This window comes from the organism of the source record quoted next, unplaced genomic scaffold, assembly GCF_019419815.1.
Source record: "Pyrus x bretschneideri cultivar Hongxiangsu unplaced genomic scaffold, Pyrus_bretschneideri_v1 Contig7, whole genome shotgun sequence".
Taxonomy (NCBI): Eukaryota; Viridiplantae; Streptophyta; class Magnoliopsida; order Rosales; family Rosaceae; genus Pyrus; species Pyrus x bretschneideri.
The window spans coordinates 1913709-1938196 of NW_025999809.1; the positions used below are offsets into that span (position 1 = coordinate 1913709).

General features: G+C 36.6%; 1 protein-coding gene across 1 annotated transcript; it reads right to left on the bottom strand.

Moving 5' to 3' along the window:
* Positions 1-19495: 19495 nt before the first annotated feature.
* LOC103933580 (lysine histidine transporter-like 8) lies at positions 19496-22670 on the bottom strand. The gene is made up of 5 exons (XM_009343273.3): positions 22196-22670; positions 21923-22059; positions 21177-21604; positions 20344-20475; positions 19496-20122 (listed from the first exon to the last, which is right to left on the bottom strand). The coding sequence occupies exons 1-5, from the start codon at positions 22600-22602 to the stop codon at positions 19634-19636; spliced, it is 1593 nt and encodes a 530-aa protein (XP_009341548.2). The 5' UTR covers positions 22603-22670; the 3' UTR covers positions 19496-19633.
* Between the last annotated feature and the right edge of the window lie 1818 nt (positions 22671-24488).

A 24488-nucleotide genomic window follows, 5' to 3' on the forward strand; every position in this document is an offset into this window, starting at 1 on the left:
ATAGTTGGGTCTTGTTGTATGGTTTTGTTGCTCCCTTCTAGAAATACTTTTTGTGAGTCTCGTCCATTAAGTTCGTAGCCCTAGTTGTTTTACGCAAAAACAATGGTACTCTATTAGGTATAGAGATTAAAATAATTATAATGCATTCTCTTGTTGGGTTGACTTCAATACGAATTAAAGTATGTAAGGAGTCTAGGGTTTGGATTCCAAGAACAGATTTCCAAGTTTTGGAGTTTAAAGTCCCGGTTAGGAGTCTAACCCCCGGACTCGTGGCACAAGGAATTTTAATTTATATTTCAAACAAAGCATCGTGAGAGAAACGGTATCACCAAACTATATGTCACAAAACTTAATTTCTTCCTTGACATAAAAAATGAAAGAAATGAAAAGGATAAATGATGCAAGAGAATACGTAATTAAGCTTTTTTTGGCTGCAGTTCCAAACGCAAGGTCGTGAATAGTGGAAATTGGACTATTGTAATTAAGTATCTTAACCTAACAGTACAAAAGGAAACCATGAGGCGCCTATAAGGAAAGTGTAATTGATATAATCGGATAAGATGTCGATGTTGTAGGGTATGATGCATGTATGTAGGGCTGGTTTTGGTTCGGCAACCCAAATGAAATGTGGTTACTAAAACCCGAACTGAGCATATTGGTAATAAGAAGAAGAAGAAAAACAATACCGAACCAAAGAGTAATGTTAGAGAGATTAAATTTATAGATAAAATTTTGTAAACTAAATGACATGAAAGTTGATGTTGGATTATTACTTAAGTGTCGACATACGTGCTCATTCCTATTGGTGACATATCATTTAATTTACAAATTTGGTCTCCCTATCATTACCCTTGTAACCAAAAGGGTAAAGTTAGATAAGCTAAATTTATAGGCTAAATTTGCAAACTAAATGATGTATCACCAATAAGAAATAAACACGTTAATCAATATTTTAAATCAATCATCAACTTCCATATCATTTAGTTTACAAAATTTAGTCTACACGCTTTGTCTCCCTAACATTACCTGAACCAAAAATTTTGATTCATAAAAAATCTATAATCTCTAAATTATTTTGATTTTGGTCGGGAACGGGAAACCGATATCCCTTGATCATGCTTCAAACTGCAGGAGGATTCAAACATTGATCATTACCAGTCAACAGCTGCAAACAAGAAACAACAAACCAAATAAAACCCAAATTGAAATTTAAAATCTGCAATTAAAAACCCTCGATTTCAAAATCCCAAAATCAAAAACCCTGATTCGATTATTTTTATTCCCACACCGGGCGCAGGGTTAATTTTTCCATCGACTTCGGGTTTCCAACTGGTTAGGAACTTTATTTAAGAACTGAGCATAAACGGCAGCGTGGATCTTTTTTGTGTGGTTGGGTCCAAGTAGGACGACCTACATATCTTCTTATGTCATCGAAGAATCAAACCATGTATAGTGCGGAAGAGTTGATCTTTTAGCCAATTAGCCTATTTTTGGGGACCTTCGATGCATTCATCTTCTCCACGAGACTATTGCTCACATATGCCACTCTTGACTACTATCAAGTATTCCTTATTTCTATGGGCTTTCTTCAGTGGTCCAAAGAGATCAATTCCCCATTCCACAAAAGACCAGGCCCCTGTTATTAGCAAAAAAAAAAAAAAAAAAATGCTGCAAACAATAATCATGGTACATATAAATCATGTCTACTCTACTTCACTTATATTGCTCCTGGATGCGGCTAGCTTTAAAAACTCTACATCGTAAACCCTAAATACAATTAGAATCTCCAAAATGAAACCTTATAATCAAAATCCAAAATGAAAAACATGAATTGATTTTGAGTTGGGTGAAATTTCTTACCTTCTACACTAAGAATGGTCATTGAAGGTGAAAGATATTGTTTGCTGTAGCCATTGGAGAAATTTCTCACTTGAATTGTGAGATTATGATTTTACAGGACCAGAGTAAGACAAATCGGCATATGAATACCTCAGTAGTCTGGTCATGGACTCAATAGCTTATGGAACTGCACAGATGAAGCAACGATGCTACCATCATCTTGCTCTAAAGCAGTAGGCAAAGTCTAATAATGAATTAACTAGGTTTCCTATATTCTTGGAATCCTTACAATTTGAGGATTGGCATACTCTGCAAGTAATCATACTCCTAAAAGATGCATTATCTACTCCTAGATATCATCTAGAATTCTCTCGGTTTAATACATAATCCATATCGTAAAACTTCTCCATCTTGACTAGTATAAATACACCCTTATAGGGTTCACCTCTAGTAACGCAATTATCACACAATTATTCTCTTGCCTACTACTTGAGTCTCAAATATTTGCTTGTTAACTTAGCCATCAAAAAGTCTTTGGACGACACCCCCTGGTCGTTGGCTGCTTACAGTTGTTTTTTCTTTTACAGGTTAAACTAGTTTGTGCATCTCCTCCACACATGGTTGTGAGCAAATTTGTTTCAAACATCAATTCTGTGAAGAAATTGAGAAGGATAGGGAGCTTCAATCCGTTGATTCTTGTCTGTGATATGGTGTGGTGCGTCAGAGTCGAGAGAGAGAAGTTGTCGGAACGGAGAGAGGGGATGTCGGTGTTGAGGCCGAGAGAGAGGGGGTTGAGTCTAAAGAGAGAGGTGAAGTTGTTGAGTTGAGGGAGAAAAGAAGAACTTAGATGAGGCTGAAATAGAGAGTTTTGAGTTTAATTCAACATTTGAGATTAAATCTTAACCAATCCGACGACTATAATAATTTAGAATAGTGCTATTCACACATCTATTTTTACCTATTAAACACCTTTATTAATTTTTCTCAATTGATCTTCTTCAACTTATTACACACCAAGAATCATTCACCACTCAAGGCTTCTACATTTTTCGGGTAACTTCGTTCCTTTCTATTTCAGTTTCCAACAATATATATATATATATAGGGTAAATAGTCAAAATGGTTCCTCAAATTTGCATAACACATCACTTTGGTCTATGAGATTGAAAATCAATAGAAATGGTCCCTGAGATTGTCCACTATCCATCATTTTGGTCCTTCCATTAAAAACTCTTTGTGCAATTTTCAAAGTTTCATAACTCAATCGTTTCTTAACCAAATTCGACCCATAATATATCAAAATGAAGATAGAAAGTGTTGAACAAGATTATACCTATTTAGAAGCCCAATGATTGCTAGAGATGGCCAAAAAATAGTCTTAAATGTGACTGGTCCGCGGGAAAACTGGAAAACTCGTCGAAAATTGGGAAAAACTCAAACGTTCATAACTTCTTCAATACTCAACGAACTTGAGTGATTCAAAAACGAAAATAATACTTCTCGATGAGATAAAGAGAATGGTACCTTTCATGATGGCTAATTCACCATGGTTTGGCCAAAAAAATGGTTCAAAAGTGGCTAACTCGAAAATGGTTAGCCACTTTTGAGCCATTTTCAGGCCAAATCATGGTGAATTAGTCGTCATGAAAGGTACCATTCTCTTCATCTCATTGAGAAGTATGATTTTTATTTTTGAATCACTCAATTTCGTTGAGTATTGAAGAAATGATGAACATTTAAATTTTACCTAGTTTCTAGCGAGTTTTCCAGTTTTCCCGTGAACCAGTCACCTTTGAGGCTATTTTCCAGCTATCTTCGGTGACCATTGGGCTTCCAAATGGTATAATCCAGAAACCAAAGTGATGTGTTATGCAAATCTCAGGGACCATTTTGACTATTTACCCTATATATATATATATATATATTGCTGGAAACTGAAATAGAAAGGAACGAAGTTACTCGAAAAATGTAGAAGCCTTGAGTGGTGAATGATTCTTGGGATGAGTCGCGGACTAAGTCGCTCTCTTTAAGATGTTTCGCGGCTCTGCCCAAAGTGTGCAAGTAGTTCACAAATACCACGTCGTCGCCAGGATAAAACAGCCCAGAATCTTTTTCTTCTGATGAGGTTCTTCCTTGCACAACGGAAAAACCTTCGAACTCACACCCTTTCAATATGTTGCTATTAACTCAATATATGTAAAACTTTTATTTTTTCTTCTATCTCTTTCTGCGATACTTAGGACTAATATATATATATATATATAAAGAAAGAGATGTTGGAATTTGCAAAACTGTAAGAAAGACAAAGGAGTTGTTTGGGATGCAAAAACTTTAGGAAATCAAAACGGACAGGACATAAAAACCACAACGGGACAAAATCAAAACGTAATTCAATTCAAATCGAAAAAAAACAAAACGGTTTGATTGCTCGTTTCTTATTTAGGGAAGATAACTCCTTAAGCCAAAATCAATTGACTTTTAATATTGGTAATAAAACAAAACGTAAATATATTTAAATATTTAAATAAAAACATAACTGCTCCAATAATCCCCCACTTGTTTTTATTTAAAATATATATATATCAAGCAACATATCATAAAGCTATGCATAAGTAAAGGTGTTTCTCAACGTGAACCTGTACATAGTGTTAGTGATTCAAATTATACTAGAGTAACTTATAGTTTTGAACTCTATCTCTGACAACACCACACTCATAACTTTATTAAGGTGAAGTTCAAAAAGCCAGCACATTACGGTCATGTGCTTGTATCCCAGTATAGTGAACGCTCTAGAAACTTGCCCAAGATTTCATAGGAAGTGGCCTCACTTCCACATTCACATAGGTAAGACTATCAAGGATATTCCTGCAGCTAGATATCCCACTCAACATAGAGTATAGACCTTACTAAGAGAAAAAAAAAATCTCAACCTAAAAACGTTTCAGGATGCCATGATTCTTAGGGATGGATATGGAATAATATTCCAAATTAAAATTAGCAAGACTTCACTCATATCACTTGTGACTTGTTATTACCCCTTGAACTTATTTCTTGGGATCTTCAGTCTATAGATTGGGTTGCTATCACAAATGACTCAATTTTCTAAGGGCTTTAGTCCCATCCCTTTCAAGGTTTTCCAAACCTTTTCTCGTGCTAGTCCTTTCGTCAAAGGATCAACCAAATTTTCTTCAGATCATATATGATCCACTCTTACAACTCCATTAGAGAGGTAATCTTTTACAGTGCTATGCTTACGATGTATTTGTTGCCTTTTCCCATTATAATAACGATTTTGCACTTTAGCTATTGCCGCTGTGCTATCACAATGGATCAAAACTGCTGAAATTGGTTTCTCCCATAAAGGGATATCTGATAGTAGGTTTCTCAACCATCTTGCTTCTTCTCCCATAAAGGGGTATCTGACAGTAGGTTTCATAAATTTTAGAAGAATTAGAACCCCCACTATTTTAAAGATTAAAAGGAAATTTATTCTCATAAAAATCAGCATCAAGTGATTCAATTATGACATGGTTTTTCAAATCATAAAATCTATATGCTATGCTATTACATGCTTAACCAATAAAAACACATTCATATGCTCTACTAGCCAATTTCGATCTTTTTGGATTAGGTTTACGAATATAAGCTAAACAACCCCAAGTTTTGAAATACAACATATTTGGTTTCTTATTTTTCCAATTTTCATAAGGAGAGATATTCGATTTTGAGTTAGGAATTCTATTTAACACATAACATACAGTCAACACAATTTCATGGCCCAGATTGATTACATCTTAAAATTGTTGGAAACTAAAATAGAAAGGAACGAAGTTACCCGAAAAATATAAAAGCCTTGAGTGGTGAACGATTCTTAGGATGAGTTGCGGACTAAGTCGTTCTCTTTAAGACGTTTCACAGCTCTACCCAAAGTGTGCAAGCAGTTCACAAATACCACGTCGTCCCTAGGAAAAAACAACCCAGAACCTTTTTCTTCTGATGAGGTTCTTCCTTGCACAACGGAAAAACCTTCAAACTCACACCCTTTTGATATGTTGCTATTAACTCAATATATGTAAAACTTGTATTTTTTCTTCTATCTCTAATACTTGGGACTAATATATATATATATTATGTAAAGAAAGAGATGTTGGAATTGCAAAACCATAAGAAAGACAAAGGAGTTGTTTGGGGTGCAAAAACTTTAGGAAATCAAAATGGACAGGACATAAAAACCACAAGGGGACAGAATCTAAACGTAATTCAATTCAAACTGAAAAGAAACAAAACAGTTTGATTGCTCGTTTCATATTTAGGGGAGATAACTCCTTAAGCCAAAATCAATTGACTTTTAATATTGATAATAAAACAAAATGTAAATATATTTAAATATTTAAATAAAAACATAACTGCTCCAACATATATATACCGAACTAACAGGCCTGTGATGATCCCGATACTTGTACCCGAGCTTTGGGGAATTTTTTTGTTTCACCGGTTTGGTTTAGGTACGGCTCGGGTCGAGTTCTGTTTTTTTCGAGATTTTCTTTCAGTCCTAATGTGTCTGTTCGCATTCACGTTGTCGGTCATGAAGTGATGAGCTAGTTGGACACGCCCTCGTTTCAAAGGGTATGATTAAGCACTTGAACCTGAAAATCAACAAACTTTATCATAATAGATTCAAGTTAAGCACAAGAATCTATTTTTGAACCCTTGTGACTGCCACCCACGTAAAAAATGATGCCATTTTGGACCACAAAATAATCCCAATTGATACTTCTAATTCTAAACCTGTTGTCGAACCCTTAAAAATTTGATACTTCACATTACAGAAGATTCCCACTTTCTTATACCATGAAAATTAAATTATAATTGATCCAAAAAAGTTCTGTCCTTTTAGAAATTTAAGCCTATGGAAAAATTAAAGCTGACAAAGAAGTCATTAAGGTCAACAATTTTTGTTCAATATTACGTAGCATTTAGTGGTCTGAAAAATAAGTGATGAAGATTGAAAAGCAAAGATCTAATAGTTTTAGAAATCTAATCTAACAGTTAAAATACTAGTAGCACTCCCTTAGCATTTGAGTGCTATGCGTAGCTTAGTTTCAATAGGAGTTGGGATTTAGACCTTTGTCAGGTAAATTCCAAGTTGCTGAGCCCAAGCATCCAAGTACCCTGTTATTCCACAACATTGCTCCTTTTTGCTTTGGTTTCTTTACTGCAATCCACATGAAACACGGGTATAAGCATATGCCAAAGGCAATGTCAACCCTCCGATTGGAGGTGCCAGGTCTACCAAAAATGGAAAAGCCACTACCATGAAAAATTCCACTCCTTCTAAGAAAATGAGTAAAGCTAGGCCGACGCGAAGCCACCTTGGACACGGCTTGTTCTTCCTGATAGTGTACTTTGACCCCAGCTTATCAAAAACTACCAAGCCATAGATTTTGGAATGTGCTTAAGCAGTGTATCACCATAAGTATGCAAATCAGTCCAAGAAAATTTCTTGAAGTGTTTTTATGTTCATGGAATTGTGAAACTAAGATCAATAATCATCTGTGGAAAGTAGGTACCTGCATAAATCAAAATACATTTGATGATCAAACCAAAAGATTAATTATGACTTAAGTAACTAAACATATAAATGAAAATGAATTTTCACTTATTTACTTTGTGCCAAAAGCCCAAAATCCACCAAAGGCCAAAGGAAGAAAACACATGGCTGTGAGTGCATAAGCTCTAGTCACTCCACTCCACATTCGCTTATGAATTGAGTATTTGGGGTTTGTGGGTGTTTGGGCCCAAAATAATATTATTGGGTCGAGCTTAGGTTTGTTTTTAGTCCAATGCTCTTCCAAAAATACTATGGGCCATCCAACTGTCATAAGCCCGCCCAATTAGGTCGGCTGAGTCCTATTGCAAGAAGGATTGATTAGGAAAAGAGCGAAGAAGTCGAGTCCTAGTACAACAAGGGGGTTTTAGAGTTGAAGGCGCTAAGAAGTCGGGAGTGAATCTGATTCATTATAGAGCTTGGTTCAGAAACCTATTAGAACTAGGATTGGCCGAATCCTAATCAGATTCGATTTAGGAGTTTTAGTCCAGATACATCTCTGGTTTGACCAAGAGTAGGTTCGCTGCTATATATATAGAGGGGAGTGCATCATTCAAGCCGCTCCAATTCTACACAAAAATTGCCCTGCGCAAACTCTCGCTTTATGTGAAACCTCTCAACAACCTTGAGATTTTTATTTTCTTTTTCCGCCAACGCATCTTCAGTTTGGATAAACAGTATTATGAAGGCAAACAGTGACATCTTCAGTTTGGATAAATAGCATTGTTGCCTTAGAATCAACCGACCGCGGAGCACCTTCAGTTTGGATAAACAGCATTGCGTCGAAGTCGATTGGTAATCTATCCAAGTCTCGGTCGAGAAGGATTTTTGAATCCTTATTGGCAAAGGTCATTTCATTAGCCTTCTCGGCAAAGTGAGGTGTTACAGATTACTGGGCTCAGCTCATTGAACGTCGAGTTGTTTTATGATTAGATATTCACAAGTAAGTTTTAGAGTTCGGCATTCTGACGACCGAACCACACTTACCATTAAGACATACATCTCTTTTGAGTACTTGTGTTTGTATAGTTTGGTGCCAGTTCGGTGTGCTTATACTCTTATGAATATAATCACTGTGACCGAACCCGACGCCAACAATTCGTGAACTTCGCAAGACTAGTAGCCTTATCTTTAGGCTCTAGAACCCGAAGGTCGAGATGTGTTCCTTCCTTGGCTGCAGTTGCAAGATCCAGAAGTCAACAGCGCGCTCAACGCAACATCAACACATTTTACTCCCTGAACGAGCTCGACCGACGAGTTGGCACCCCTCGCACACAACCAAATGACGTAGTTAGCATATTGATTACTTGGCATGTGTGCCACATAGGCTTGGTAGTTTTAGGTTCAACATTTAGGCTTGCCTAGTGTGACACAATGCTAAAACTACAAAGTTCACATGATATATCTTGATTAGGCTTCATTGGACGAGATTTGTCGCTTATTAAAGGAGCAAGAAAAACTCCTTGAGAAGTGGTGTAGAATTCTTGAAAGGCAAGATGTCGGGGGGCAATTTTTCGCTCTGGCCACAACATTCAGCCTAAGAAGATTGTCAAGACGGCCAAAGAAGAACCTAGGCCACCTGTTTTTTCGGTCGAGACTGCAAGTTTGGTAAGCCTAGAAGAAAAGTTCTTGAGCCAAATACAAAATTGATTCAGAAAATGATTCGTCAAAGGAATGCTCCAATGATGAACAAGGCTGAGACATAGGCCTAGCTGAAATAAACCACACCAATTGATATGATTATTGGACTATGGAGAAAACCCATTAGGCCAAGTTAAAAGTCGAAATTGGGGAAATAATTATGCACGGGAAGCTTAATTTTTCAAAACATTCGGCAGCCCAAAAAAAAAAAGAAATATTTCACCAAATCAAAAGTATTTGAAAGTGATTCTTTATTCGGCCTAGAGCGAAATCAAATTGAGAATTTTGATATAAAAAGATCTCGGCTCGGAATCAAGCATCGCTAGCTGATAAGCTCATATTTATATATATTTTATATTAAATTCACTTGTATTTTCTTAGTTAGCTCCTTATATTTTTTAGTTATTTACTTTGTTTTTTGTGTTTTGTAGGATTTGTCAAGCAAAGAAAAGAAAAATAGCACAAGTGGAATTTTAAGTAACAAATTTGTCAAAACTGCCTGTGCAGGTCAGCTGACTTTGGAAGCAAGTTGCGGACAACTCAGATGAATTAGAGAATGAACCTTATATGCTTGGAAAGCTACAGATGTCTATTTTCTAGAACATTTCACAGATTGTTAATATCATTTTTCTAGAAGAAGTTATGGCCGTTTTAACACTGAAAGGTTCTTAAGAGGCTGAGCAGTTTATCTAGTAGCCAAAACTGATGCAGTCAAGAACGAACCAGCTGACACCTATTCAAATATCAGAGGAAATGGAATTAAAGATGAGGGAGTAATTGGCATAAAGGCTATCCAAGGAGTTACAATTGTTTTACCATTTCCTCTCACTTATTGTCATCACTAAATGGCCATTAATGGGTGAGTTAAGGAGAAGAAAAGGATGCAGCAAGAATTGGTTTAAAAGTAGCGTTGGGGAAGGAAGGAAAGAGGAGGCCTCAGTCAATTTCTTTCGGTTCTATTTTCTCAAACTCATGTCTATCTTTTGTTTTAACTTAAGGATTGTGTAACCAAATTTTTAGTAGTTAGGGGCTGTTTTGAAGCCCCAAATATGATTGCAAGTTTGTTATGACATTTCGTTTGAATTACTTTTATGAATGGATGAAAATTGGTTCACTACTTGTCTCATTGATGAATTCTTTATGTGTTTTCTACGGATGCATACTTAGTAAGCATATATAGGATTCTAATGCTATGAATATGTGTGTGTCTGCCCTTGTCAAATGAGGATCTACATATGTTCTAGAGTAGTACGTGTTAATTGCGATTAACATGTGAATCAATTTCTAAGATAAGTAAGACAACGCCAATACTTACGATACCTTGTGATGACTCAAACTCTTTTCATTCTTAATGATTTCTACTTGTTAAATCTATGAACACGCCATTCTAGATTGCATGCTAGGAACTAAGTTAAGTTGAAAACGCCATTCTCTTAACATATTACATATGAAAGAGTAATAGGTTGAGTTCTAACATTGAGCCAATTTGAGCATCTTCATCCAGAAATAAAAGATTTGAATGAAACATAACATGTTTGCACGATTATTTGGTGGTGGATAACAGTTCCCCTAACTCTTTTTCTTAATTTGCGAGCTACTTAAAATCTGTTTTTGTCCTATTTTTGTTCAATTTAATTTAAATAGCAAATCAACTCCAAAAATCCCAAAAATTTGTGTGAGTGAGTGTAGCTATGTGTGTCTAGTGTTTGCATATAAAATTTCGTAGACTTTGGATAAGTGTAAGTCGGTCTAATAATTATTTTTCGGTGGCTGGCCAGTAGGGACAGTAGCCCAATTTTTGTGTCATTTAAAGTAGTTAAATAAAACAATCTTCTGCGGGAAAGACCCTTATTTTCATATGCTACAATTGACAAATCTTAGTGTTAATAAGGAAAATCAATAGGACATTTGTGTGCTACTTTGTGGTGTGCTTTTAATCCTATCACTAGCCTCCTATTGATTATGATTTAGCCGTTTTCATTTTCTTTTGCTAAAAAAATAAAAAACAAAAAGAAAAAAAAGATGAATTAATTATTTTCTTAACCATTCGGCCTTTCAAGCCGATGCAAAAGAAAATAAGGGGGCATACCATCTTAGAGACCGAACTGGTCTAACTCATAAACTACCAATCAAGGGGGCATACCATCTTAGAGATGAAGGAAGGAAGGTTTCAAGGGCGACCTTCAATTCTAACCACCTCATTTCTCCCATTGTAATCTCATCTTGCCGAGTCCTCTTATCCATTTTCAACTGCTCGATCCACTTTGTGCCCGCTACGTATTCTGTCAAACAAGGTTTGCTCGGCTCAAAGACCTTTGCAAGCTCAAAAGCAACTGCCGACCTTCGATTTTGGAGTTTGGTAATTTAATGGTCGAGGTCTGCCAGTTGGTCTTTCTTCACCTTTATTGCCTCAACCTTTGCATTAAGAGCTTCTGGAGCGACCATTACAGCCTTAGAGTCATCTTCTGCTCAAAGATCTCTCTCGAATATATCAAAGTATTCTTGGGTTTGTTCTAGGACCAAAGATAGACGAATGACAGTTTCATTGCTGAGTAGGCCATCGGCTGGAAGGTTGTTCAAACATTCTCCTACTGAGTTAAAGCCTTTGCACCCAAGGATTTGAGAAGTTGAGAGAGACAATAGCTCTTGTAGCTTGACAAGGGCATTTGTTTCGATCATCGATGTTGAAAGATTGGTTGTAATAGCAGAAGGACTGACCATCCCTGAAGAACTAGAAAAGAGAACGTCGAGCTCGACTTCCCATGAAGGCTGCACAAAGAAGAAGTTAGTAAAGAAGAATCCAAAAATTTAGCAGATAAGGAAGTCGTGATAGACCTGCCAAGAGGGGACCTCGGCCATGTCTTCTGGTTCGTTGCTCGAACCCAAATAACTTAGCGGCCGAGCCCAGTGTTTAAGGAGCCTCTTAATTCACGTGGTCGATGGAGGCTATCTACATTTGATGGCCACTGAGGCGGCTATGAAATATAAATAACACGATTCGGCGCGTGAAATGAATGATCAGGTACTCGACATTTTAATGTTTTACTCTTGGTTTAGAATTCTAAAGTAGAAAGTTAATGAAAATATGATGAAGGTTCTTACGAAGGCCAAAGTAACCTCTGGTGGAGGAATGCCGAAATTTTGGTCTTGAAGGTGAATCGGCTTCTCTACCGTCACTTCTGTTTCGACAGGAGGTATCGCTTCATGCCCCGCGTTTGTCTTAGTAGCATGAGGGTTGACTTGGCTAGCCGCTTCAATCACCGGCCGAGGGATGGTGGGTGACAGCTTGGCTAGTTGGGGGCACTTCACCAACAAAAGGTATTCGCTTTCATCCTCCTAAACAGAAAAGTCTTGTTTATTAGTCGAGAAATCTAGTTAAGTAGAGAGAAAATTGCTAACAAAAGTGTTGTACCCTTTCTTCTACAACGACTATTGATTTATTTTTTAGATTTAGGGGAAGGTTTTCCTAGGCCGGAGTAGCTCCCTCCCCCACAGCAGCAACGGCTGGACCAATAGTACGATAAACGGCCGCCCTTGAAGCTGCAGAACCCCTCGACTAATAGAGCGACGACTGGTTTGACCACGCCCGAAAGAGTAGGGCAAACATTAGTCGCATGATCCAAGGTAGGATTTTGCAGTCCTTTCGCCGAAGCCTCGATGACAGGAGGAGGGAGAGAAACACTAGGAGCAGTCGCTCCTGTGGTTTGACTTGAGATCACAAGAATCTTTCGCCCCCTTCTTTGCCTTCCCTTTGATGCGTTTTTGGGGCGGGGCAATGTCACTGGCCATTCCAATCTCTGGGCGAGGCCATTTGCTAGGTGTGACTGGCACAGAAGTGGCCACAACTAGAGTAGGAGAGGTCATGGGAGTTTAAACAGCTGCAACTTTCTTTGGAGGAACATGCTTTGTTTTTATTGTAGCCATCATGGCCGCGTTGACTTGCTTTATTGGACGATCCGCTGAATATAAACTCAAGTCAAGATGATAGTTTTGAGCAATAAATAGAAATAAATAAAAGACGTATACCTTGGGCCGCTTCTTTGGATTTTGGGGCGAGAGTTTTCCTTGGACAATCATCGAAAAGTTTTTTGACAACATCTTCGACCGGTATGCCAAAGAATTCTTGGATGTATGCGTTCCACCAACTAGCAAATATGCTGGTATTGTGAGTTTCAGGGACGTTCGGCCTAAGACAAAATTTCGTGCACTTCTCTTGAAATTCTCACTCAACCTCTCTACACTCTATTTCTAACAAACCAGAGAGACGTTCTCGGCTTAGAAGAGATTGGGAGGTAAGTAAAGGCACATGGCATCCTTGGAGGTAGCCAAGTTCCCGAGCAGTAAAGTGGGGGTGGTAGACTTCCCAATTCGAGCGTCAAGCATCACAACATAGAGGAAGGTTGCAAGCTAGTGATATGAGCATATTTATGCAACTTTGTTATCTTATTTCTTTGCATTTACTTCGTTAATATCCATTTATTTTGATAGTTTATGTTATTTTCGTATTATTGTAGGTCCAGTTGGTAAAGATGACAATAAATAGTCAAATGGAGCAATTTGGAGCAGTTTTGGACTTGGATTGGATAGCATATGGGATGGACGTTTTTGGTGTTTAAATGGTGTTAGACATGTGCTAAAATCTAGGGAAATTAAAGTTAAGGCTTGGAAGGCAAGGAATTAAACAAAAAAAAGGAATCCTAGTTAGAGATGAACATTATCTTATCTTATCCAACCTTATCTTATCTTATCTCCAGTTGCAAGAAGGAATCCTAATCACATTCCAACACTTCCTATCTGATTCTAAGAGTCCTAAAATAATTCAAACAACCTAATCCTTTTTCTCTTGGGATTCAGCTATGCCATTACCCTATATACACACATTATTGCCGCAAATAAAAGAGGAAAAGTGTGTTGCAACCTGTAATCATTCATTGAAGTCGCTGGAGTTTTCTGGGTTGTTTCTCTCTTTGTTTTAATTTTCAATGTTTAATTTATATTGTTTTTCAGTTATGATGAATATATGTAACTAAATTTCTTTTTAGCTAGAGGTGAATTCAAAAACATGATCATATGTTTTATATAAATTGATTACATCCAGTTATTGTTTCATAAAAGACCTTTCCATTGGTGGTGGGGAATGAAAGAAGTGAATTCATTTCATCAATGCGATTTACTTATCTGTTTTATAGAGAACTTATTCTTGTATATTTATTAAGGGTGCACACTTAGTTTGAATGCAGGGATTTGATCTTAGAATATAAGGGAATTTCACCTAATCGTTATGAACTTCTATTTGTAAGTAGTAAAAGTCACTAGTCATGATTGAGTTAAGTAAATTCTTAGCAGGAGTATTATGTTTTTCATAGTTATGAATGCCTTGTCAATGCTTATGATTTTCACAAAATTTAATGATCTATGAATGCCTTGTCAATGCTTATGATTTTCACAAAACTTAATGATCTTTGAGATGTATCTCTATCATGCTTTTCATAGTTAGGGAACTTGAGAAATATAATTTAGTTGTGTCGCTGAGTCCAATTCAATGAACTTAGGAAAATCTGAGAGTTAATTAGTGTTGTTCACAATTAATTTGGAGCATTGTCATTCATGGTTTATAGGAAGAATAACTGGAAATCAATTTATATGCATATGTTTCATGTGTGGAGAAGAATCCTCTAGCTATCCTCTCACCAATATTTCATTCACAACTTAATTTACTTGCTACCATTTACTTTTGTTCTCATTAAATTTGCCCAAAATCCCCCCAGTCATTGTTTAGATGTTAGTTTAACTTAATTTTTAGTTTTACAAGTTTAATGTGTGTTGATTAGCATCCCTTCTAATTCCCATAATAAAATTATCCCTATTTACTCATACTATAATTGCATGATTTATAGGGTTTAATTTATATGTTAGTTTCTACCACATCAGCTAGCACGAACGCCCCCCAGTTTTGTCGAAGATTGGCGTCTTAGGTCTCATTCCATGCCAAGGATGGAAGCTTGATGGAAGAGGGGTAATCCTGATGATGGAAAATCAGGAATTCGTCGTCCAAAAGATCTTCTAGGCCAAATAAGTACTTGAAGACTTATTCGGCTGAGTGAGGAGGAGCTGGTCTAGAGGCCAATTGGAGACCTAGCGCTTCAGTGGAGTTGAAGCTAGGGATTTCTAGCCTCAGGGTGGCGAAGTAGACTTGCAACCAGAGTTGGAAAAACCGGAGTGGCTTGTTCTGGTGCGGGTCAATTTTGGTGACGGTCGCTTCGGTTAGGCAACGTATGAGGTTGGCAAGGATGGCCGAAGTAAGAGCTAGGGTGTGACCATTGGCCAGGGCTTCAGCCACTGGCATTTTTTCGATCAAACATTTGTTTAACTTGGTAAAAACAATAAATTTGTTGTACCAGTAGAATAGGAAGGCTTCATGTTCCTCTTTCCGTAGGTTTTCTTCCCCTCGGCCAGCAAAGTGGTGGACAAGAGTGTTATAGTTGAAGAAGTTCTTGTGCAGCTTCTGGATTGCTTCTTTTAGGGCTTCTTGGTCTTTCTTCTTTAGGGCCTCGAGGGCACGCTCGTTGAATAAAGATTTAAGGTCTAAGTTGAATTGATACCCAGGAAAGACAGTATCAACTAGAAGATCAAACGAAAAACTGCCAATGATGGCTGATATGTCGAGCACGGTCAGACCAATGGTGCCAAGGGGGAGTACCATTGTGTTGGTGGCCGAGCACCAAAAGCTCAGGGCAACCATGAGAAGTTCCCAGTCCATGAGAATCTCAACAGTCGTAAGCTTAATGGCATCATAAATGCCAAAAGTCTTCCACTCCGTGCTGAAGAATTTTTCCATTTATTTGACCCAAGCTGTCTAGGATGCAGGGGTCGAGGGCCAAACTCCTTGAGGCCTAGCCAAATCCCACTTTGACCAATCATACCCTTGGAGTAAGGGTTTCAAGCAATGAACCTTGAGCATGTCAGTGATGGCCTTTGGGACGACGTCTTTGAAAAGTGGTCCCAAGATTTGGTGGGTAGCATTTGAATCACCTTCGAACCATAGGGTCTTGCTAGCATTTTGGTCGATGAAGTCTTTGCACTTGGTGCACTCCTCAGAAGGCTTGGTAATAAAAGTGTTGGAAACCATTGATGAAGACTCGAGGGTTTTTTTGGGTTTGAGATTTCTGGGTTGTGAGAGCAACTGACAAGAGATTCAAGAATTTTGAGAGTGTAAAATTCGAATGAAGGTGCGTTGAGTATTTATAGGCATTTTGGGAAGAAGATCAACAATTTAGTCTTTTAAAATAAGGGATAAAATCGACCAAGGGATTTTGTAATCATGATGAATATTCAAAAATCCAAGTTAAGAGTCTGAAGAACTCACAGATTGCAGATGCACGTTTGTGTGTGGCAACGGGTTTAATGGTGCAAAAGACATTTCGATGGTTGCGTGATTCAAAAGTCATTATTAAATGCAGATGAATAAGTGAGGCATCACCACGTGGCAGAGCGTCTGACAAAATTAAGATCGTGCAATTGTGCTTCATAAATGCGCCTGGTGGATGGAATATTCGAGACTTTTCATTGTCTTTTAAAGATACCTTGAGGGTTTGATTTCACTTCTTCAAGGTCGAAACTCGGTTAAGGAGTTCTAGGCCGAAGACCTCAGAAGCGAGGGAGTAATGTTTGGGCCTAAAATAATATTATTGGGCCGAGCTTAGGTTTGTGTTCGGTCTAATGTTCTTCCAAAAATACTATGGGCCGTCCAGCTATCATAAGCCGCCTAATCAAGTCAACTGAGTCCTATTGCAAGAAAGATTGGTTTGGATAAGAGCGAAGAAGTCGAGTCTTGCTACAACAAGAGGGTTTCAAAGTTGAAGGCGTTGAGAAGTCAGGAGTGAAGCGGATTCATTATAGAGCTTAGTTTAGAAACTTATTGGAACTAGGATTGGCCGAATCCTAATCAAATTAGATTTAGGAGTTTTAGTCTGGATACATCTCTGATTCGGCCAGAAATAGGTTCGCTGCTATATATATAGAGAGGAGTGCATCATTCAAGCTTCTCCAATTTAACACACAAATTGCCATGTGCAAACTCTCGCTCTAAATGAAACCTCTCAACAACCTTGAGATTTTTATTTTTTTTTTCTGCCAACACATCTTCAGTTTGGATAAACAGCATTGTTGCTGTAGAATCAACCGACCGCGGAACACCTTCAGTTTGGATAAACAACACTGCGTCGAGGCCGATTGATTATCTATCCAAGTCTTGGTCGAGAAGGATTTTTGAATCCTTATTGGCAGAGGTCATCTCATTAGCATTTTCGGCGAAGTGAAGTGTTACAGATTACTGGGCTCGGCGCATTGAATGCCGAGTTGTTTTATGATTGGATATTCACAAGTAAGTTTTAGAGTTCAGCATTCTGACAGCCAAACCACACTTATCATTAAGGCATACATCTCTTTTGAGCACTTATGTTTGTATAGTTTGGTGCCAATTCGGCGTGCTTATACTCTTACAAATATAATCACCGTGACCGAACCCGATGCCAACGATCTGTGAACTTCGCAAGACTAGCAGCCTTATCTTCAGGCTCTAGAACCTGAAGGCCGAGACGTGTTCTTTCCTTGGCCACAGTCGCAAGATCAAGAAGTCAGCAGCGCACTCAACGTAACATCAACACATTTTACTCCTCGGCCGAGCTTAGCCAACGAGTTGGCACACCCCACACACAACCGAATGACGTAGTTAGCTTAATGATTACTCAGCTTGCGTGTCACATAGGCTTGGTAGTTTTTAGGGTCAACAATGGGTAATGTGGCCTACATGAGTGGCGAACTTTATCACCTTTACAGATATTGATAGATACATTGCACAAGTTACACAACTTGATGGTAGGGCATCAGTAGCCGATGTTGAGTACCAATCCATAAATAGTAAGTACATTATTGATATTTAGCCAACATGACCAAATATCAATAGGATTGATAAAATACATGGATAATATAATCTGTTGGATGTTTGGATGTGCTTTAGTAGGAAGAATTCTTTTTTTCTTTTTTTGAGCAAAGATAGTAGGAAGCATTTCTATTCATAAGCATTTTCTACTAGAAACAACATAATTGTTATTGTAGCAGTCAAATGACTCATATGTTAATTTGGCTAGCCACCACTTACAACAACACAATTTATTTTAGCTAAAGTTATAATTTATTTTTTCCAAAACTTAACAACCCAAGCCATTTTTCTTCTCTTAAAACCCACAAACTTCACAACCCAAACCGTTTTTTTTTTTTTTTGGGTACATCGATATTTTTACAATAAGGGGAGGGGGAATTCGGCTAAGCCATACAGTAGGCAGCCTAATTTGGTATCGAATTCGTTATCCACGAAATTTGAACCTAAGCTCTTTTTAGTGTAGATATTGTAGATAATATCGTTTGTTAAAAAAAAATTAAAAACCAAAAATTAACTTTTTCTTTCTTCTTAGCCAAATCTAACTAGTAACTGTAAGTGTACCTCCAATAGACTAGCTAAATGAGGCTTTTAGACTACTTCAACAAAAAATACAAAAAAATAAAACTCCAATAGACTAGCTAAATGAATAGCCATCTTAATTTTGTTAACATCATAAACCTTCTCTAATTAGTTGATAAAGCCCACATTAGCTCAATCCGTATTCCATGGAGTCCAATAGACTCCAAGTCACGTGGAGATCACTAAAGAGAATTCTAGTACTAAATGAGCTATGACATTCCATATCCGTTAAGGAACGTTTCAGATCATCACCAAATCCTATGTATCAACTAAGGATCAAATGAGATCATGTTTTGCTTAGAGTACGAGATGTCGGGTCATGCCGAGATGCTTTGAAAGAATTGCATGACCTCAATCTAGAAAGGTCACCTTGACGTTGAACAATTTTTAGACATCGAACACCCTTATTTATTTATCTCTTTTTTTTTTTTTTTAAATTCATTTAGTTTAAAATTTGTAAATAAAGACAGGTGTTCAAGAGAAGAAAAAAAACATTTTGCTATTTTTTGGTCATTTTCTGGAAGGATATATTGTCTTTGAATAATTTTTTAACTTGATGTACAAAAACTACTCTACGTGTAGATAGAATCACTCTTCACTGTATCATCTCTTGGGCTTGTCCCCTGGTAGGGTTTGGACTCTCTATGTCTTTTTCTGTCCTTGGGATTTGTATATGAAGATGTTGTTCAAACCCAAGAATTTCAACAAAAAAAAGAAGGGTTATTCTCAGTGCCTTGTCATGATTACAATCTTTATGCTCTTGTATTGTGATTTTATAACTTTATGTAGTAGCAGCTTCTTTGGTTAAAAAAGAATCGAATTCTGTTTAGATGGGGTTGGTAGCAACCAAAATCCCAAAACTAATATGTGGAAACAATTCACTTTGATATTAATTTCTTTCTTTAAACATCCAAAGCAAAACTACATATGCTAGCTACTTAAGCTTTTGGCTCAAGGGAGAATAATTAGTAGCTAGAGTTTAGAATTCCGGACACAACATATCATCGTTTGACATTGCTTGGTAATCACTGAGGCTTGAAAAAGCTCACTGTAATACCAGTGTCAATTATAACATAAACACCAGCAGCAATCAACAGGATACTTAGAAGAATTCCCACAGTCCCTAATACCCAATTTACCCACCAACTTAGACTGTACTTCTTGGGTTTCTTGATCTTTAGCCACATGAAACATGGATATGCTAATGTCACCGGCAATGATATCCCTCCTAGCAAACCAGCTATGCTTCCCAAGAAAGGTATGGCCACGGCTATGAAGTAGCATCCATAAGTATACATAGCCCTCATGATAGCCCTAAGCCACCATGGAGCTGCCTTCTTAAACCTCCTAGTGTATTGTGACTCCATCTCGTCAAACATTGGCATGCCATAGATCTGGAACGAGCACAAAGCATTGATTACAACAAACAAACTTGCTAGTCCGAGAACCAATCGGGATGTGTCACGCATATGGAAGCCGTACAAGGCCGCAAACATGCCTCCTTGACGTGGTATCTGCAAACCAAATGCATATTAGTATTGTCCGCAAACACTTAAATAATCTTCCCGTATGAGATATCTAACATATTGTCAAACTGTTAAATTCATTTATTTGAATGGAAAATCTAACATGGTAAATAGTCTGACAAGAGACAATTAAATTTCATATGTTTCATATCAGTTTTGTTTTTTCTGACAAATAAGGAAGTTGAACTTTGATAAGTCAGACATGTTACCATCTGACCATATGCCCAATAGCCTCCAATTGCAAGGGGGAAAAGGCACATTGCTATGAGAGTGTATGAAATTTGGACACCCCTCCACATTGGCACGCGTGATGGATGTTTTTCATTGGATGGCATTGTGGCCTGTAATGGAAGAGAAAACCCCGATTAGAAGGCAATTGGTGAAATATAGTCAGAAGTCCTTCTATTCGATCGAGTTGCAATATCAACATCATTGGCTCAAGATCAGTAAAACATATACGAACATCATTAAACACAACCGTTGTATATTATTTTATTTTTGTAAACTATTTGGCGTACTCTTTTCATTTGCTTAAAAAAAATATTCAACTTAAAAGTAGGATGATCACTTAATATAATTTGTTCACATGGATACACTAAAAAGATTTAGACCAAAATAAATTAAATTATCTCCACTTGTTTATCATTCGGCCAACATATACTGATTTTATAGTATACTAAACTAAAAGAATAAGATATACTAAGAACTTCAATTGTATGTGCCCACCCTCTCAACGATTCTTAAAAGGGTCCCCGATATACAAATGTATTCTTTTTTTTTTCTTTTTGCAACAATATCATGAATTCTATGATTTCTTTTTCTAACAAAAACTCTGTTTCGTTATATATGAACTCAAAACCTTCTTTAACAAACTACAGAAAAATAATTATCAATTTTTTTCTTAGTCGAAAAAAAATTGAGTTTTAAATCATTTTTTTCGTTGAGAAAAAAACGAACATAAAAAAGATAACGGTAATTATTGACAAGTGTACGTAATTAATTACACTACTATACACTTAAAACTGTAGATTAATAGACGTACCTGAATCTCAAGTATAAGGTTGTGGCCTCTGAAGGCAAAGGCAATCATTCCAAGTGCATTGAGAATATCAAAAAAGTGAATGAAGTTTTTGTTGGATTTCAAGGGATCATAAGACACATGAGGAAGTCTACCCTTATCCACAGACACAACCCATATGATTGTGCAGTAGCCAATAGCTGTGATGGCACCAACAAGAGACACTCCGGCAATGGAGTTCAAGTTTGGCAGCTGCGACAGAATCACTGCGGCGCATGTAAACACCAAGTACCACTCTGCTGGTGTCAATGGCTTTGCAGTGCATGTAGCTCCACACACAATTTGGAAGAACGACTTTGATGTTGCTCCTCCGAGGACAATCAGAGCCACGCACGTGCCGCCCGATAGGTACAAAATCGGGAATAAGGCCAAGAACTTCGATAACTTCTCACCTGAGAAAGAGAGAAAATTGGATGGTTTTGGAAAAGTTACTTTTGAATAGGGGTTGTAAAATTTCTTAGCGCTTGGCTTGTATTGGAGTAATTTCAGAAGTGCCAAAAGCGATATTATATGACAAAATTTTTTTTATTTTTTTTATACCGCGCTAGAGATTACAAAAGCACTTTTTTATGCTTCGTCACAAACAATTTCTAGTTGAATATAGAACAAAATTTTCTTAATTTTGTTTAAAAGCAATACTGAATTAAAGCGTTTCGTACACTTCTGAATAGTGTGCATTTAGCTTAAACATATTAAATGGTAGTTCTTACCAAAAGTTGCATTGCAAAGTTGAATGTATCTACAATAACGGATGCCAGTTTCAGGAGATTCATGAAGTTGGACCAACAAGTATAAAGTGTAAAGTTGCCATATGAATGCCAAAGTCATACATATAACACCCCATGTCCTGCAATAATTAACCAAATCGATTTTTTTTTAAAGTACCATAATACAGACACTGAAAAATAATATTAAGTTAACTAACAAACTTTTAATTGTTAAATTAAAGCAATACCCATAACATATTAATCATGTTGACTTACCACCCAAGATAAGGAAAGGCCACAGGAAGCACAAGAGATTGAATTCCAATACCAGAACAAAGAGTGTGGAAGGCAGCATAGTAAGCGTTACCGTTCCTAGATTCAGTGATTGGAAGCCAAGCATCTTGAGGGTCAAGCCTTGTGAGGTGGAAAGCCCTCCTAACGGGGCTCCCTATTGGTGTCATGAACCGTGGAGTACGAGATTTTGGGGTTAAAGTTTTCGGGGTTTTTAGTGTTATCTGGTCACCACCACCGGTGGTGGTGGTTGAAGCCGGGATCAGCAGTGGTTGTACCCGAGCCACAGATGCTGCTCGAGACATAGATGCTGGAGGATCTTCTGTAGTTGGCGTAGGCGGCCCCGGTGTTATTGGGGCTGGGGTTATCTCATCACCTCCTGTTTCAGACATTTTATTTCAAGTTCTCTCACTAGCTAGCTCTTCTAGCTCGTCCTCTCCCTTAGTTTCTCACAAGAAATAAAGCTGACCACTTAAATTAATAACTCGTACTTTAGTCTATATATAGAGACCTCTCTATACACTGGGAGATTAAATAGATCAATTCAGTATAAGTTTTTTGACCTAATATTAGTTTATATTTGGGAACTAATCATTGCTCTAATCCACTGGAAAAGATAGGACAAGATTGTTTACATATGGTAACAACTAACAACCTTATTACTCAAACTACACGTTGGCGTCCATAGTATATTAATTATTAGGTATATTTCACTGTATAGTCATAAGATGCTGTCTTAAAATTTGGATCAAGATATAAACAGAGGGCTAGGCAGCTGCTGGACTTGTTTGTCATGATTAATTTGCTCTTATCTTCTTCTCTTGACTTAGACTAAGTCATATTTCGTTAAGCCTCAGGTCCCTGACTAACGTAAGCTACAAGGAATTAAAAATTTGTAGACACAACCCACAGACATACCTTCATTTTAAAGATTTCTCACAATTTTAAGAAGGGACACTTTTGTAGGTTTTACCCTATATTGTATTTTAACATCCAACCTTACATACATTAATTTTATCTATTTTTTACAAGAATAATATGTAAATGATATGTTAAATTAATATAACCAATTTGGATCGTAAAGAAAGTTGCAAAAGAATCCTTAATGTTTTCTTTAAATAAAATTATTTGAGAATTCCTCAAGACTGCCATCATATCTACTTTGCCAACCAAAAATTAATATAACCAATTTGGATCGTAAAGAAAGTTACAAAAGAATCCTTAATATTTTCTTTAAATAAAATTGTTTGAGAATTCCTCAAGACTGCCATCATATCTACTTTGCCAACCCCTAGCGTACAAGACTAATTTAGGTGACATGGAGATGCTTGTATAAGACAAATGTAGTAGAAAAGAAAATGGGTTCTATAGATATAAGCCCATGCAACACTTATTTCGTTGACCAAAACCCATCTCATTTTAAACATCCAAATAAAACCCAAATTTGAAATAAACTTCCATGTAAACAAATAAATACCTATTATTTTCAAAATATTTACAATTGTGCCACAACACCCTAATTATGTTGATGAATTTAATTATTCACCTTAATTATAGCAAATAAGTGCTTTATTATTACAAAAGTATCTACTTTATACTTGTCTTACCATCATCTATTCCATTTCTTATATTTGTTTGACAATCATTGTAGGTAAATTATTTTGCATGTATACATTAGGCACATTTTGTTATTATTATATCTGTGTGAAATAAATTACCTTTATTTTAAAGTAGAATATAGGTAATAAATTAACTTTGAATCAATTGGCTAAAAACATCCTTTTATTTTGTAGGTAAATTATTTTGCAGATATTATTACATATAGTAGGCACATTTGTTATTATTATGTGTTGCTTGCAATCAATCAACATTCATTTATTCTATAGGTAAATTATTTTGCATGTATTATTACATATGTTAGGCATGTTTTGATATTATTATATATATGTGTATGCAAATAACTTAATTAACTTTTGAATCAAACAATATTTATTTATTTATTTTGTAGGTAAATTATTTTGCATGTATTATTTTACTTGGAACTTATATTGTTATTTTACTTGGAGCTTATATTGTTATTTTATATATGTAAAATATTGGTAATTTTGAATAAAATAACATTTGTACATTTGTGAAAAATACTAATTTACCTGTTACAATTATTTGAAAAGGAAAAATAATGCTCATTTTTACATAAATGTGAAAACAACTATATAAGGAATCAAAACTCTAATATCATATCATTTTTGTTATTAATATGCATTGAAATCATGACACT